A 16,913-nucleotide genomic window follows, 5' to 3' on the forward strand; every position below is an offset into this window, starting at 1 on the left:
GAGAGGGGCAGAGAGAGATAGAGAAAGAATCCCAACCAAGCGGGCTCCACACTCAGCCCGGAGCCCAGTGCAGGGCTTGATCCATCCCACAACCCTGGGACCTGAGAACATGACCTGAGCCAAAATCAACAGTCATATGTTCAGGCACCCCTTTTTTTGAAAAAGTTGGCTTCACGCCCAGCACTGAGCTCGATGTGGGGCTTGAACTCACAACCCTGAGATCAAGACTTCCGCTGAGATCAAGAGTCGATGCTTAACCGACTGAGCCACCCAGACGCCACCAACAACTCTGTACTCTTACGGCTTTCTCATACTCACCAGAAATGTGTCATCCAAAGTTCTGACCCCAAAGAGAGACAAGAAAGGAGTATAGAGATGGAAAGAAACTGTGAACCGTGGCAGTTTAATTTTGGTTGCAAAAATTAAATCTCAGGGTGGGATCAGCTACTGCTGTCAGAGTCAGGCTTCGGTCATGGTGTATTCTCGCCGGCGTCTCTTTGCCCCATCGGGTCGGAAGCTGTGGAGCGACCCTACAGGGCGAGGCGCGTACAGTGTTGCTAACCAACTCTGGTACAGGAATGAAGACAAAACTGACTTCCACAGGGAGATGACGAACTGATCTGTGGCAGCACGTCCTGCACGGAACCCGTCAGCAGGGATCACCTCATCTCCCGGTTACAGGACCTCCAGCAGCAGGTTGGGATGGCCCGGAAGCTTCTGGGAAAGGGTAAACCAGGTGAGGCTGGCTCCCTGCTTTGGTCCTCCAGCCCCTTCCTTTCTGTTCATTCGGAGATCACCTTGGACTCAAGGATACTTAGTGATGATGGAAGAATTACATTTAATTAGCCCCATGCCAGCCACAAGGTGGCTCTGTCGGCCACTGAGAGCAGACCCTAACCAGCTGAGTTTGTGTGGTGTCCTTGAAAAAGGGCCAGATGATTTAAGCTGTTCTCTTGTGCATCAGAGGGCTAAGATAAACTACCCCCTGATGACTGAAGGGTTCTCTCTAACACTCCTCATCTCTGTGCATATCTGGAAGTTCAGTGGATTTATTTTTAATTCCAGGGCCTAATGACCTAATTTTCTAAAGAGATTCCCTGCTCTCCTCGGAGCCTCACCCCTTGTAGAGAGCAGCGGAGCCTGTGTCCAGTGGGTGGGGGTGTCCGTCTTTCTTGAGAGAGACCATTGAGGAATTCCACATTACCCTCGCGAGCCCTGCCTTCGGGCTTGAGGTCACAGGAATTTATTCACCGTACTTTGTGAAAGCTGACTTTTAACCTAGATTTCAGTGTGGAGAGACATCACGATCGTAAGTGGAATCCAAGCCACTGAAGTTGGAAACACAGAGTAAATGGGGAGAGGCCTCTCCCAGCACCTTTTCCCATGAAGAGAGAAAACGTGGGGCGCCTGGTGGCTCAGTTGGTTGAGCATCCAACTTACACTTGGGTCGTGATCTCACAGTTCATGGGTTCGAGCCCCGCGTCGGGCTCTGTGCTGACAGCTCAGAGCCTGGTGTGGGGCTCGAACCCACGCACCATGAGATTATGACCTGAGCAGAAGCCGGATGCTTAACCAACTGAGCCACTGAGGTGCCCCAGCCCCTGCTTATACTCTTGTCTGTCTCTTGAAAATAAATTTAAAAAATTTCAAAATAAAAAATGCAAGAGAAAATGTAAGAGGACAACAGCCTTCCTGAAACAAACATTGTGGGTGGGTCACAACCCAGGGAGACAAGAGTGGGGCTTCCACGTTCGGCCCAGCCGACAGGGAACTTAGGAGCTGGGCTCCCGTTTCTGGGACTGGGTCTGTGTGGTAACGAGGCCACTTTCCTTTGCACCCACAGAGCGAGCCATTCAGCTGCTGCTGGGCTGCCGGCGTGATGCCCAGAGCTTCCTGTCGGGAGAGCACAGTCTGGTGGGGGAAATGGAGGACGACCTGGCCCAGGCCTACGCCGCCTCAGGTACGGTGTGCGCCCTCCGCTCTCTGCTCCGAGGAACAAGGGTGCCCTGCGTGTTTGGTCATGACCCAAGCCTGCCTCTTAGTCCTTCAGCTAAAGCTGTTCTCCTTCCTGCTGAGCTTTCCACACCCTGAAAACATTCATCCACCGTCGCCTGTGGTTCTCTCCTGGAACCAGATTATGGCTTCTTTGCAGGGGACTGGCCAAAGTCAGCTGCCCATCTACAGAAGAGCCTCCGAGCCGTTGAGGCCCGGCATGGGCCGACCAGTGTTGAAGTGGGCCATGAGCTCTTCAAACTGGCCCAACTCTTTTTCAACGGGTAAGTCTTTCTCTTGTTTCCTGACACCTTCCAGGCCACTCCCTGTCATTTATTAGGCTCTTCTGTGCTTTCCCTTTTTTCCCTGGTGCTTTTAAGCTGTTGAAACTCCATTTCTCCTTCAGGAGAGATCTTTTCCTTTTGTTTTGCTGACAAACTTGAAGGTTTAGAATCTCCTCCTGGGGGGTATGGGGAAAGCTCTTTGCTCTGGAAGGAGGTTCCTAGGGAGAAGTTGCCAAGCGGCCCCACCAGCGCACTCGGCCGGATGTCTGCGGAGCCGCTCTTCTCGGCCCTCGGGTCCCTCCCGCCTCCCGCACTGCCCTCGTTCTCACGACTTAAAGGCCAGGAGCTCTTCCTCCCCTCTCTCCTGGTCTCTTAAAGCAGCTTTTCTCAGCCAGGAGTCACCTTGTCCCTGGGAGATATCTGACAATGTCTGGAGACAGTTGCTTGTCGTGATTCAGGATAGAGACGAGAGATGCTGTTACCACAGTTAAGAATTATCCGGTCCAAACCGTCAATAGTGTCAAGGTTGAGAAACCCTGCTTTGAGGTTTAATGGAAGGAACAGTAGGGTTGATGTCATCTACCTTTGCACCTGAGGTCACTGGGAGGCCCTATTTCTAGATGGAATACTTACTCCCAGCCTTGATAAAGCTGCCATCAGTGCACGCTGGTGAGGCCATGTTTGAAGCGTGATCCTAAGATAGTGAACGGTTTGTGGACCTGATACCCAAGACACAGAGGTCGCCCATTTGGTCAGAGAGAGAGACAGAGAACAGGGCCGCAGAGGCAGCTCAGGGATGGACTTGGTTACCTGGAGACGAAGGCTCCTTAGTAAACCATGGCATAAATACCAGATTAACGCTTTGAGATTTGCCCGTTTCTCAGGGCCTTGGACTCTTTACGCGTTTCCCTCATAACTTTGTTTCCGATCTCTGCCTTGCCGTGTGTTCATGAAAGTCTCTCACCAACGCTTCTCGACTGTAAGATCCTTGAGGCCAAATCGAACTTCTGTAACTTTGTATTCGTCACAGAGTGCATGTAGGCCCTCAATGAATCTCTGCTTGGTCAAATGGGTGGACTCACTCCTTTTACCTCCGTGTTCAGGTTTGCAGTACCAGAGGCCCTGAACACAATACAAAAGGCAGAAGAGGTTCTGACGGTGCACTATGGCCCTGGGAACGACGAGATCCAGGAGCTACGAAAGATGAAATCTTGCTTATTGGACTTGCCACCCATCCCTGCGGAGCCTTCCGTGCAGGATCCCAAGGTTTTCTTCCAACAGTTAACTACCCTCCCGTAAAAACTCCCAGTTCCCAGAAAAGACTTAAAACTAGTGTCTGGAGAGCCTAAGCCCTTTAAAAGGATTTTAGCTCATCTGCAGGCATCTGGAAGTTAGCCTGGGGTTTTGGCTACACTCCACCTCACTAAATGATGATAGTCTGTTTCCCTGGAACATTCCTATGGTTCTAGGAGTAATGAAATGTTATGTACCACACCAGTGGGAACTTAGGCCCTTAGTAGTTGGTAGTTGTATTGTAATTGAAAAATAATTATAAAGCAAGAAACCACCGAGGCTCCTTACCTCTAGAGACACCATCTCATTTATGATACCTAGCTTTCTTGAATCCTTTGTTAAAACTAGTACAGTGTAAATTGTGAATAGAGAAATAAGGACAGGGCCACTTTATTGTTGAGCAGTTTTCTTCCCGGGACGGCAACTCTAAATTGGTCTTCTACCCGTTTTCCAGTCCTTATTATCTGCCTCTCATTCCATGCTCATGGCAGACTCACTGACCACACACTGATAAAATCAAGCTTATAGTGATGACATGCGTGCCTCCGTTCTCAGTTCTGTTTATTAGCAAGCCTGAAGAGAGACTCCTTTCTACCAGCCCTCCCCAAGCTGGCAAATACAGACTGCATACACACTGAGACATGGGGAGGGGGTTTCAGATGGTGCTGAGGGTACAGGCATTGCTGCTGTGGTTTCAGACTTGAGGGACAAAAGGTAGGGATGACGGCTCTTTTCTACCTGCATGTGTGGCAATAGTCTTGATTCCATCCTGGTCAGAAGACGAGGTGACTCTGTTCTGCACCCAGATTGCTATGTCACCGTTGGTGAGCAAGTGGTTCCGGTGAGTTGGTGGGAATGTCAGGTCCACACTGCTTTGAGAGCTTGCCCAGGAAGTGCCCATCGCTTGCCTCAGCGTTATAATCAGGGAACAAATAGCCCCAAAGATGTCTGGCAGTAGCTTTTCAGGAAGCTGAGTGTTTTTAATTTTGTTCGATGTTTATTTATTTTGGGGGGAGAGAGAGAGAGCGTGAGCGGGCAAGGGGCAGGGACAGGGAGACACAGAATCCGAAGCAGGTTCCAGGCTCCGAGCTGTCAGCACAGAGCCTGACACAAGGCTTGAACTCACGAACCATGAGATTGTGACCTGAGCTGCGGTTGGACGCTTAACCGACTGAGCCACCCAGTGCCCCAGGGAGTTGAGTGTTTAGAACACAGTTTATGTTCAAATGTTTGAATGAAGGTCGGGCAGAGTCTCATTTGTCCTTCTTTCTACTACTTCACTGTGGCAAGGCGGTGGCCAGTTAGGTTTCTGTTGTTGTTGTTGTTGTTGTTTGTTTCATAGAGGTAAATTTTTCTTCTGGAAAATTTAGTCCTGAGGACAGTTCTGTATTCTGTCCCAAACACTTGGCATGTTTCATGTTCCTTAAAAAAGGTCCTGTTATACTTTGTAAAATAGGCATACTCCCTTAAAAAGAATACGTTCGGGATTTTTCACATATGAGGTCCCATTTTAGGTGTGCTTGGGAGCTCTCTTTAAATGTTTTATGAAATATTTCCTGAAGTCACAAATGGCTTCCTTTATCTGTCCCTGTGTTGTCCTATGTTATCAGGTGACACTGCTTGACAAGGGACTCTGCTTGCATTAAAACCTAGTTTGGTTTATTTAAGAGCATGCCCCACTGACTACGGGGGCAAGAGACACCCTCTGGGGAGTATTAATGGTCCGAGTACACAAACACCCCCGGAGCTGAGTATAATCCCTCAATTACACAGTGTGGACTTCTGAAAGTTCTCATAAACTGTGACTTTCGGGGCGCCTGGTGGGCTCAGTTGGTTAGACATCCGACTTCAGCTCAGGTCATGATCTCATGGTTCGTGGCTTCAAGCCCTGCATCGGGCTCTGTGCTGACAGCTCGGAGCCTGGAGCCTGCTTCCGATTCTGTGTCTCCCTCTTTCTCTGCCCTTCCCCTGCTCCCACTCTGTCTCTTTTTCTCTCTGAAAAATAAATATTTAAAAAATATTTTTTAAAAGCTCATGACTGGGGCGCCTGGGTGGCTCAGTTGGTTAAGCCTCTGACCTCGGCTCAGGTCAGATCTCACGTTTGTGGGTTCGAGCCCCGCGTCAGGCTCTGTGCTGACAGCTTGGAGCCTGGAGCTTGCTTCCAGTTCTGTGTCTCCTCTCTCTGCCCTTCCCCCTCTCATGCTCTGTCTCTCTCTGTATCAAAAATAAATAAAACATTAAAAAAAATTAAAAATAATAATAAATAAAAGCTCATGACTTTCTGCAGAGTTTAGAGAGACCCAGGCTATAGTTATAGGGCCAGCAAATCACCAAAGGGCTATTTATCTTAACATTAAACTTAACATAGCTCAAAATAGGAGGAGGAACAGGGCATCAAACGTTAAGGACAAAGCACGTTTATTGCCAAGTATACACTGAAACATGATAGGGGCAGCCTTCATGTAACATGTAATCTGCCACCCCCTAGGCTTTTCTTCTTCTGGGGTATTTGAACATGAAACTGGAGCGTTAAATGCCCCTGGGGTCCAGAATTTTGCCTATGAAGAGAAGGGCCCCTGTGTCTGAGTCTCTCAGTACGAAAATGAAAGGTTGGTTCAGGTGATAGTCCAGGGGAAAGGTGAGGCGGGCAGGCTGGAGCCCTGGGCTGGGGGCAGTGCTGGCCCCATCCTCATTCCACTCAAAGCCGCCTCGATGTTCCACTTGAGTCAGTTTAATAGGTTTGCCTGTGATCTTGCTGAAGTCCGGGGAATCAAACAAGGATTGTAGTTCTGCAGAGATTGAGGGAGAGTTCCGTTAAAACCCTGCCTTACCCAACACCCCGAGGAATATGCTCCTGAGTCTTAAATCCTGATTCTCAAGAAGGCAGGCGAGCTGCTTGAGAGGGGGGTGAAACAGCTCTTTGGACCCTCTGTGAGGCATGTAGACCTCTGGGCTGGGTAGGGAATAAGTGACTTGCCCAAGAGCACACAGCAAGCGAGGTTAGGATTAGATCGACAGACCTGTCTTGAGACCCAGCGTTCTATTACAAGATGTATGTTTCTGGGGCTGAGGAATGTGTCTGACAAGGAAGGCAGCTCAGTCTTCCCCTGCAGCACTTTCAGAATGAAGGAATCATCCCTGGCTGCCCTACTCAAGGGCTCCTTGGCTCCACGGCCCTTGAGTTCTGCTTAGCAAGGTGGAAGGTTCCAAGGCTCAATCCCAGCCACCCACCCCAAGAGCCCGGGGGTCTTGCGGACACATACTCATCTCCTGCAGGGACTTAGTGACTTCGCCTTCGTAACTCAGCTTCAGCTTGGGGATGGTCAGGACCGCTTGGATGGTCTTCAGCTCTCGGTCTATGTCATGAATGAATTCGGAGGTGAGGCTCTCTTCTATCAAGGTCAAGTTCTGGGTGACTTTCAGAGGGAGGAAAAAGATGATGCTCATGCTGCCGCTCAAGGGCAGCTGGGCAATCTGAAATGACAGGGAACGAGTACATGGTTAGTCCTTTGGAGCCCCGAGCCCACGGGTAGACACACACTCCAGGCTGCCTTCTCCTCTCCTGTCGTGGGCCCCTGGCCATACCTCCCCCAGCCTCTAATCTATTTAACAACTGTCCTGTAGGTCACTGCTTTCTGTTAGCAAGATGGATACTCTGGTTCCTTCAAAAAAGTAGGCTGTGGTCTTTTCTTAATTCAGCCTAATACCAACTAAAATTATGTGCTGAGAGAATGTTCTCCTGTGGTTCTAAGACCGAATCCCAGATCTGTATTTTCTCCCAAGGATTTGTCTGCCAGTGGATACTGATCATCTGTTATGTACGGAGCCCTGGACTAGACGTGAGGGCGTTGAGCCCAGCGACACAGAAGCAGTAACAGAGGTTACCGTGAACAGAGGTTCTGAACCGAAGGCCCCTGGGACAAACAGCATCAGGAGTCCTAACGGCCCCAGAAACCACATACAGAAATGTGTGTGTGTGTGTGTGTGTGTGTGTGCGCACACATGGCTTTTCTCGCCAGTGTTTTGGGTGTTCTGTCAGATTCCCAAAGAAAAAAGTTTAGGAACTACTGACTTAAAATTAAAAGATGTCAGGCATATGTGAAAAATTTAGAATGCCAGCAATTTAGAGTTTGTGACCATTTTAAAAAAAAATTTTTAATGTTCGTTTACTTTTGAGAGAGAGAGAGAGCAGGGAAAGGACAGAGCAATTGGGAGACACAGAATCCAAAGCAGGTTCCAGGCTCTGAGCTGTCAGCACAGAGCCCGATGCAGGGCTCAAACTCATGGCATATGAGATCATGACCTGAGCCTAATGCTTAACCAAATGAGCCACCCAGGCACCCGAGTTTGTAACAGTTTTTTAAAGTTTGACTTTGAATTCTAGAAATAAAAGCCCTCCCCAAAGAGAGAAAAGGAGAAAAGAGAGAGAAAGATGGGAGGAAAAAAGACAAGAAAACACCAACATTTGAGTTGTCCACTCTTGACCCATTTCACATTATCTTTTTTCTTTTTCTTTTTTTAAGTAGGCTCCATGACCAATGTGAGGCTCGAACTTATGACCCTGAGATCAAGAGTCAAAAGCTTGGGGCGCCTGGGTGGCTCAGTCGAGCATCCGATTTCGGCTCAGGTCATAATCTCACGGTTCGTGGGCCCGAGCCCCACATCGGGCTCTGTGCTGACAGCTCAGAGCCTGGAGCCCGTCTTCCGATTCTGTGTCTCAGACCCTCTGTGTGTCTCCCTCTGACCCTCCCCTGCTCACACTGTCTCTCTCTCTCTCAAAAATAAATAAAACACTAAAAAAATTTTTTTTAATTAAAAAAATAAGAGTCGAAGGCTTGAGTGAGCCAGGTGGCCCTCGCATTATCTACTCATCCTTACAACAAACCCTGAAGGATAAGTTTCGATACCTATTCTTCTTCATTTTAAGAAGAAAGGCTCAGAGATGCTGTTGACTTGCTGAAAGTCACACAGAATTTAGACAGCTGTCACATCTCAAAGGTCATCCTATTTCCACTATTCCACCCTGCCTGTCTGCATCTCCCCTGACCCCCACCACTCACCCCTACCCCCTGCAGACCTTGCAGCTGAGATCGGAGTCCAAGCCATAGCGTAAAATGGCCTTCGGGTCTGACATCATGGGGACCCTCACAGTCCTCTCCTCATCCAAATGGAAATCTTCGAGGGAAGTCTTTCTGGAGTCAAACTTTGTTACCCACTGCCCTGGAATGAAACAAGTGGAGTGCCCTGAGCCCCGGGGGACCAGACAGGCATTGGGACCGTGGTGTGAGCCACGGCTAATGGAACAATGTTCAGGCTGAGCCACAGTATGTCTAGGATCTGAACACCTTCCATTATAGACTCAGGAGGAAATATGTTGATTTTAGTGATTTGACGGTCTGGATTATACAAGTTCTGTGATAGCCCAGGAGAAAAGTCAACGGTATCTACTTCTGCAGTGGGGCGTCTGGGAGACGGCATCAAAGGAGGTCAAAGCCTTCAGGGACCTCAGCATCACCCCTCTCACATCTGAAAAGGCGCCGAAGGCCAGAGGGGTGAAGGCGCTTGCCCGTGCTCGCCCAGCGACGTGACAATGAAGCTCCCTTAGTGTGCCGTGACCTTCTGGAGGTCAGTGCTTCAAGGAGGGCTTTTCTCTAGATTAGGGGTCCACTGTTGCTACTGCCTGATAGACGATTGTAAAGCATTTTAAAGGGAGGCTGCCCAAATCCCACCCAAGTCTTAGTCTTATCTGAGTGGGGCCAGCCTCAACATGGCGAACAATGGTTTGTCGAATATGTGCCGTGTCCTGGGCGCAGTGTTCTGGTCGATGGGAAGATAGGAGACAATACAGACAGCCTCTGTGTACGTATACTCATGTAAGAGCATCACCCATGTTCAAGGTGAGGGAATAGGGCCCAGGAAGGCTGGGAGGCCTGCGCAGTGTTCTACAGCGAGAGAGGCCAAGCTGGGCCTTGACCGTGCCGTGACTCCAGCCCAAATCGTACGGTGCCCGGCCGAAACAGGCACGAGAGCCCTTCCTTCTCTGGGCTGGCCTTCCTGCATAAGCTTCTTGGCTTTGTGGGCCCTCCACACGGTTGCCGGGACTCGGTGACGCGGGGCACAGAGCTGTCAGGCAACTGCGTTTCCCAGGTCATCCTCCGGCTTTTCGCCTCTAGCTTTGTGCTGAGCTCCATCTCTGACATTTTGCCCTTCCCCAGCCCCTCGGACTCCCACCATCGCCCCTTGGCCAAAAGAGAGGCAGAGGAGCCCTCACCCTTGAAGTAAGCCACACCGAGAAGGAGAATGCTGATTTCACTGGGTATTTCCCGTGTGGACCTAGCAATTTTCCCTTTCATCTGGGCCTGCACCCAGTTGTTAACCTCCTGAAGGTCCAGGCGAGGGTTGCCGGTCAGGATTCTGGGCCTGGTGCCGTAGGACTTTTCCAGGGGTGCGACAAAGCTGGACTTTATCCGCAGCTCTGGGGAGAGATGGAGAGATGGTGTGCTCGGAGAGCTAACGGGCGTCGGCTCTCTGACAGGTTCTCTGCTCAGGTTCAGGTTCACCACTCAGCGGGCCCGACTTCCTGCCTAGTGACTTCCTGTGACTTACCGAGACTTTGTGCCAGCCCCCAGGCGCTGGACAGAGAACAACGATTTCTCTCATTGCTGTTTCTCTTCACATTACCACCCTCCCCTCCCCCCCACCCTCCCACTGTCTCCCTCAGGCCACTTCCTCTTTCTGATCCTCTTTGAGCCCACGGGCCCCTCCCTGCCCACCAGTGCCAGGCCCAGCCCAGGCAGACGTGACCTAGTGTTTAGAACGAAGCCCTCGTCCGGAGCAGAGTCCCGTGTTCTCGGGCATCCCGAGCTGGCAGGTGACTCACTCCTCTCAAAGATGAGCCGGGAAGCACTCTTGAAATTCTTCTGGGGGGCAGTGACGGCAGCAAGGAGCTCCTTATAGGTGCCATGGATGTCTGGGTTGCTGATCAGGTCATAGTAGAGGGCCCGGTGTATGGTGGATTCTGTCCTCTGTTCCGCTCCTGCCAGAGAGACAAGGGCAGGAGCCTCATGAGCTGCCCCCGGGGCCCAGGGCAGGCCAGCGCCCGGGACAGGCCGACACGCTCTAGCCTTTTACTGCTCACACTGGAAACATCCTAGCCTTCCAAGAAATTTGAAGGCAATGGAAGAAAAAAAGTTTTTCCTAACGCAGGCCAAGGTCATCAGGCCTAGAGAGAGCGATAGGGGCAGGACTGAGGGGTAAGGCCGCCGTGCGTCTCCATCACAGCTCTTACCAGAATGTTGTGTGGTGACCTGTTTATTAGTCTCCCTGTGAACTCAGCTGAGAGCTGAGTGATGACAGAGACCACGCCTGCTTGCGTGCAGTTGAACCCCCATAATCTAGCCGATGGCTGGCACGCAGAAGCTTCTTGAAGGAATGAATGAGTTGTTGAAGTCACCCTGTCAATAAGTGGTCCCGAGGCCCCTGAGTCGGCAGTGCCCAGTGCCCCCCGGGGAGCGAGGGAAGGATTGTATGTGCACAGGCGGGGGACCCCAGTGGGGCCAGTGTCTCAGCACCTCTTCGCCCCTCCCTGAGGGGAAGAGTCTCTAGGGCTTAGAGAGGCATGGACGCGCAGAGGACTCCGGGGCCATCTGCGTCGGGGAACTCACCCAGCGAGAGAGCCGAGAGAGCAGTGGCCACGCTGAGCGGAGACAGCAGCACGTTGGCGGCAGGGCTCAGGCTGGACCTCACGCGGTACAGATCATAGCCGAAGTTGGAGATGGCCGCTGCCAGCTTGTTCACAGGGACCTTGAAGAAGGGGTCCTCCTCCTCCACCGGCACCCCTGTGGTGTCGGGAGCCGGGGAGTCCTGGATTTGAGGACAAGGGCCATTAGAGATGAGCCATGGGTGACTGGTCTCCCCATTGCCTTGAGTGGGATTGTCATTCTGGCCCCTTACAGCCATCCGGCCTGAGTACCGTCCGTGTAGTGTGTTCGGATGCATGTGCTCCCTGCTCACGCGGGAGCTCTCTGCTGGGGACGGGCAGCCCCAAATGGGAATTAGCGGAGCACGTTTAAACACTGGTGACCTGTGAGCCTCAGGCCTGTAATAATTTAAAAAGAGAGAGAGAAAGAAGAGCCCCCTCCCTTCCAAGGAACTCTGTTCTCAGGCCAGAGCAAGCTACTGGTCTCTTCCCCCTTGCTTACTGTTCCCAGCTCTCTACCTGACCCTCCTTGTCTTTCACGGCCCTCGCCACTTATCACCGCCTCCACCACAAACTGTCCCTAATCGCCCCAATCTGAAGGCACTTTTTGGTTTTCTAAACTTTTTACAGACTCAATGACCATTTACATGTGAACCGCCTACCGGGTTGTGTGTGCTAGTTATTGTCATTTGAGGTACTTTATTTCTTGCCTGATGATGTATTCCACACCTCAAAAGACCGAGTGCCTTGAGGCAAGAACTGAGTCTTTGATGTTTCCACGCATCCCCAGCTCCTCTGGAGCAGGTTTCCAGTAGGTAGAAAGTGGCCACAATGGCCCTGCTAGGATAAGTATTTTTAAACCCACTTTATAGATGAGAGACTCAGGTGAAACTGACTTGTCAAAGGTAACCACGCTAAGTGAGACGTAGAGCCAGAACTCAAACTCAGCACTCACGGCAAAGTCCAGGCCTCCGGCTGGGATGCCCATGTGGCCCTGGCCCCTCACTGTCACTCAGCACTAGCTTCTCAGCATCTGCCTTCGCAGTCGAGGCCCTTCCGCGCTCTTTCGTCTCTCCTGCACCCTGGTCGGTATCGGCGCAAATGTCCAGGAACCCCCAGTCAGTGAGACCACAGTCACACAAGGTAATGAGGAAGGCCTTCACCGAAGGGGCCGCCCTGGTTTGTTAGACTGCCTTCACCTTTCACCTTCTGGGATCTTAGGGATCTTATTTCTGTCTCTGCTGTGTTCTCTGAAAGGCGAGGCAAGATGCTTTCCGTCCATTTTGCTGACGTCCACATGTGAAGGCCAGAGCCTGGCCTGGGACCTGGGTATCTGTCCTGTCTCCCGTGCTGCCCGCTAAGGAGGGGCTGGGGTTGCTGATGTCCCCACCTCGCCCCACCCCCACTGACCTCCGGGCTGCCCACGTTGTCCTGGCAGCCGCAGCGCCCGAGGAGGGCTCCAGCCCAGAGGAGTAGCATGAGGGCCTGCATCCCGGGGCCTGCAAGAAAGCACGAGACAGCGAGCTGTTGCCCTCCCCACCGCCCTGCCGCTCCGGACAGGGAGCAGAGGCCTGGCAGGACCAGCCGCCTTGCCTCCAACTTCCCCAGGCTGGAAGTGGACCCTCAACTTGACGGTCTCTCCCTCTCAGCACCTCCCCTCCCCTCCACCTGCCTCACAGCCTACTGTCCCAGGGTGAGCTTGCACTTTCGTCCGCAGGGAGACCTACCTTTGGACCCAAAGCCCAGGGCCGTGGAGATGGAGCCGTGGGCTCCTCTGCGTGGATGTGGCCTCGCACAAATGCACAGCAAGGCTCGTCCCTGGAGGCACCCGGGCAGCTCATTACATAGGATTTGGGGTAATGTCAGAATGGGGCAGAACTGAGGTCCCACATGTAGAATCACAGAAAACAGAGAATGGACGCATCTGGTCGAGCCCCTGCCTTCCCCAGGAAGTTCTCAGACTCTTCCCTTGAATTCCTGGTCTAGAACATGTAGCCTCAGAAGGGACTCATTCCCTTCCCAGTTCTCTGCTGAGAACCCTTACTCTCCTGGTCAGGAGCGCTGGTCCTGGAGTCAAGCAGCCTGGGTGCAAATCTCAGTTTGTCTTCATAGCTCTCGAAATCACAGTGTCTACTCTTGTAAAATGGAAATCAAATAGTTCTTACCTATTGCGATGAGGACTAAATTAGACAGTGTCTCCGCAGAACTGAACAGGGCAAAGGCAGGTGAGCTCTCCAGCCATCCCTGAGCTGAAATGCGTCTCCCTACCCCTAGGACCCCAGGACCCCCCTTCAGGTCCTCTTCCACCCTCCAGCTCAAAAATAACTCTTACACCCTCAGAGCTTTGCTCCAGGTTAAACAACCCGGTTCCTTAGTGAGGCCACCCAGGTTCACCTTCCCAGCAGTGGCCTCCTCTGGCTCCTGGACCACAAGGGTAAAGGGAAATCTGGGTCCAGGGCTCTATGTGCGCCACCACCCCTCCCCCTCCTGCACTTGCTGCATCAGGGAGCTCACCCCTGGGAGTCTGGGGGTGGGGTGGGAGGGGCTGAAGGCAGCTAGGAGGGCTTCACAGATAGGATCTTCCAAGAGGCCTTCTGTTTAAAAAGTGGGAGGGGGAGGCTTAGTCAGTTTGGCATCCGGTCATGACTTCATGGTTCATGGGTTCAAGCCCCGCATCGGGCTCTGTGACGACAGCTCAGAGCCTGGAGGGTGCTTCAGATTCTGTATCTCCCTCTCTCTTTGCCCCTCCCCCTCACATCCTCTGTCTCTCTCTCCCTCTCTCTCCAAAATAAACATTAGAAAAACTTTTTTAATAAAAAATAAAAAGTGAGAGAAGGCCTCAGCAACTCGGACCTTTGGTTGGTCCGTGTCCTTCCTCTGTCCCTACCGCCAAGTCAACCATTTGTAATCTGCCTTCCCCGCCCTCACCTCCCTGACACGCACACAGGCATGTACACACAGGCCAAGGGTCTGGAGCACTTTCCTTGACATCCTCTCATGTACCCAGAAGTACTTTCCCGCACACACAACACACATATTTTCCTGCCTTCTCAGAACAAATAGGAAAGTTGGGAGTGTGATGTGTGATTTTTGGCCAAAGCCCTTAGAATCAAGCCAGATAATCCAACGGACAACACTGTAGAGATGAAAAGCAACAGAAGAGGCCACCTCCAGAGTCTGCCCAGCTATGGCTGGACTGCAAGGGGGAGCGAGCCAGGCTTTCTTCCCAAAACCTGAGGGGGAGCTGCATCCCAGGGGGAGCCCCCCAGACCCTCCGTTCTCAGCCAGCTGCCCTCCTCTACTGCCGCTGGCCCTGGGGGAGAAATCTTCCATTGGGGCAACAGGAAAAGCTTTCTGTGGTACCAGATAGAGACCTTTAACACCATCCAGGCTCCCAGCTGCTCTTTGCACCCGCCAGCCTCACCCCAGGGCCGGCTGGAGTCTGCCGCCTGAGCCTCAGCAGCCTGGTTTATCAGACCCAAAATTCTGGGAGATTCACAGACAGCAAGGCTAAAGGACAAGCCGTTAGCTCTAGTCCCTCTGGCCAGGGGAAGTCGGCGGGGGGAGGGGGGTCATCCTGGCATAGTGTCTAAGGAAACGAAGTTCACGGTTCAAAAGCACTTGGAGGTCAGACCTTCTCCATAGGAGTCCCTACAGAGTCAGCCAAGCCCTGGGTCATATGATCGCTGTCCCCACGTGGGTAGGCTGAAGACTGAAGAAAAGTGAGGGACCCTGGCAGTGAAAGGCACATGGGTCCCCTGCTGGCCCAGAGCCAGGGCCTGGGACATGTAGAATCCTCTACCTCAAGCCCTGGGGCTGAGGGATGAGGAGAGATTTTTGAGAGCCCCCCACAAGGGCACTGAGACAGCAGAGAAGAGCCTGCGTGGGGTTGGGGGGCCCTCTGAGCCCACTCATGCTCCATCCAGGGTGATTGTTCTGTGGGCTGAGGGCAAGCAGCCACCACCTGGCCAGGGACACAGGGACAATGATGCCATCCTGTCCAAAGGGCAGTGTCCAAGCCAGGCTCCTGTCACACCAGGAAGGGGTGGGCATGAGGAGGAGGTACATATGCTCCCAGTTGGGCCAAGGTCAGGCCTTCCTTTCTGCCACATTTACTCAAATCAAGAGACACAAGGAACTGGGATTTTGTGATCTTGCCTTCAAGCTGGGAGGATAAACTTGAGCCAGTACATGTGTTTCAGATTAAATCCAGCTGTGAGACAAACACCATCCCTCCTCCTCCTGCCAGCACCACACAGCCTAAAACCACATGGCAGTGGACCTCCTGGGCATCGCAGGGAAGAGCACCACCCTCTCTCCTGGGGGAGAGATTCCGAGGGGTCCCCTCCAGGCCCGCTCCACCCACAGGGACCCCGCCAGTCCCTGGGAAGCCTTCCTTCTGAAGCCTGGAAGCCTGAATGAGTGGCCAGAGCACCCATAAGCTTCACCTCCCTGCACCCCAGAAGGGCCAGCCCTAGAAGCAGAACTCTCTGGCTCCCTTCCCCTCCCACCCTCAGCCTAGGGCCTGAACTCCTGGTGATGGGCATGGGCCAGACAGTGATGGGGTTTCTGGGAAGCCTGCAGCTTTTCTTTGGCCCAGACCCGCTCCTTGCTGTGGCTTACCCCAAGAGCGGAAAAGGATGCGGGCAGCAGAGCCCCCGGACCCCATCTGCTGGCTGGACTAAAGAGTGGTCATTGTTTGCAAGAGGCCGAAGGGCCACTGGCCTCCCATCCCAGCCTTCACTGGCAGCTAATCTGGCCAAAGAGAAAGGATGGCCGCTGGCTAGAAGGACCCAGCCGTCCTCTGTCCCAGTCCTCCGCAGGGCTCAACAGGCCAGCTGCCTGGCGGTGTGGGAAGTTACCTCTGAAATCAGCACCAGTTGATTTTGAAAAAGCAGCAGGGAGCTGAGCCCAAGCCAAGGCTGGGCTGGGGTGGCAGGGAGGGGTGGCTGCCTCCTCAATGTCCCAGAGAAGCGCTGCTCCGGGACAGCCTCCTTCCCTCAGGGCTGCGGAGCCCCCTGGAGGGTGGAGGTGTGCTCAGACCCAGCCCAGCCGGCCAAGCCCTCCGCTTCTCCCCACCACCACCCTCCTCCATTGCTTCCCACCCACTTCATTCAAAAGTCTTTCCAGCCTCTTCTTCTGGTGGTGCAGTGGGGTTCGGGGACAACTGGGCCCCGGTCTTCTGCCCCCAACTCCCTCTGCCCGCTCTCACCCTCTCACCCCAGTGCCCAAGCTGCAGGGGCTCCTGTCTCCCCACCTCCTTTCCCTTGCACCCCTCTTTCCTGCTCCCTGCCTCCCCCCACTCCACAGCCCCAGGGAGCCTCTCCAGGCTTCCCCTGACACTCGCACCAGACAGGGAGCTGCTTTACCTGTGGGCGCGCCGCAGCTCCGTGCCAGCCTCTGCACACTGAGGGGCTCCAGCAAGCACCAGAGCCCTTGCAGCGCCTCCCAGCCCAGCGCCCAGCGAGCTTCAGATTACAGCTACTCCTTTCTTAAAGTGACCTGCACTCAGTTTGCACTCTGTGATTGCATCATTGCCTGGCGTTAACTTTAACCCACTGCTGACCTTCCACCACACCCCCCACCAGCACACATGCACATTCCCACCCCCAACTCCAGACTCCACCAGACCTTCCTCTGGCCCC

At 53.0% G+C, this 16,913-nt stretch overlaps 2 protein-coding genes across 9 annotated transcripts in view; one reads left to right on the forward strand and one right to left on the reverse strand.

The window, feature by feature from the left end:
* SMYD4 (SET and MYND domain containing 4) overlaps window positions 1-4,105 on the forward strand; it is a 45,094-nt gene extending 40,989 nt beyond the window's left edge. For 6 of the 7 annotated variants that reach the window (XM_029928639.1, XM_029928642.1, XM_029928640.1 and 3 more), the window contains exons 8-11: window positions 604-736; window positions 1,844-1,960; window positions 2,153-2,276; window positions 3,380-4,105. In XM_029928639.1, coding sequence (XP_029784499.1) covers window positions 604-736; window positions 1,844-1,960; window positions 2,153-2,276; window positions 3,380-3,575 — 570 coding nt within the window. In that variant the 3' untranslated portion in view covers window positions 3,576-4,105. The remainder of the gene's footprint in view (window positions 1-603; window positions 737-1,843; window positions 1,961-2,152; window positions 2,277-3,379) is intronic. The other variant, XM_029928645.1, reaches the window with a different exon arrangement.
* Window positions 4,106-5,970: 1,865 nt separating this feature from the next.
* SERPINF1 (serpin family F member 1) lies at window positions 5,971-16,739 on the reverse strand. Of its 2 annotated transcripts, none has more exons than XM_029929058.1 (8): window positions 16,638-16,739; window positions 12,679-12,767; window positions 11,234-11,432; window positions 10,450-10,605; window positions 9,841-10,044; window positions 8,647-8,789; window positions 6,833-7,043; window positions 5,971-6,358 (listed from the first exon to the last, which is right to left on the reverse strand). In XM_029929058.1, the coding sequence occupies exons 2-8, from the start codon at window positions 12,757-12,759 to the stop codon at window positions 6,099-6,101; spliced, it is 1,254 nt and encodes a 417-aa protein (XP_029784918.1). In that variant the 5' UTR covers window positions 12,760-12,767; window positions 16,638-16,739; the 3' UTR covers window positions 5,971-6,098. The 2 variants fall into 2 exon arrangements, with proteins under 2 accessions (XP_029784918.1, XP_029784919.1); XM_029929059.1 differs by lacking the exon at window positions 16,638-16,739 and adding an exon at window positions 16,131-16,148.
* Window positions 16,740-16,913: the final 174 nt, after the last annotated feature.

This window comes from Suricata suricatta, chromosome 17, assembly GCF_006229205.1.
Source record: "Suricata suricatta isolate VVHF042 chromosome 17, meerkat_22Aug2017_6uvM2_HiC, whole genome shotgun sequence".
Lineage (NCBI taxonomy): Eukaryota > Metazoa > Chordata > Mammalia > Carnivora > Herpestidae > Suricata > Suricata suricatta.

What these genes read in the sequence shown, in the direction of transcription:
- SERPINF1 (XM_029929058.1), bottom strand. Translation starts at nt 12,759, where the DNA reads ATGCAGGCCCTCATGCTACTCCTCTGGGCTGGAGCCCTCCTCGGGCGC. An exon ending in CGGTGTGGCTTACTTCAAGG is followed by an intron (nt 8,790 to 9,840) that starts GTGAGGGCTCCT and finishes GTTTCATTCCAG; the next exon opens with GGCAGTGGGTAACAAAGTTT. An exon ending in TAAGTCCCTGCAGGAGATGA is followed by an intron (nt 6,359 to 6,832) that starts GTATGTGTCCGC and finishes CAATCTCTGCAG; the next exon opens with AACTACAATCCTTGTTTGAT.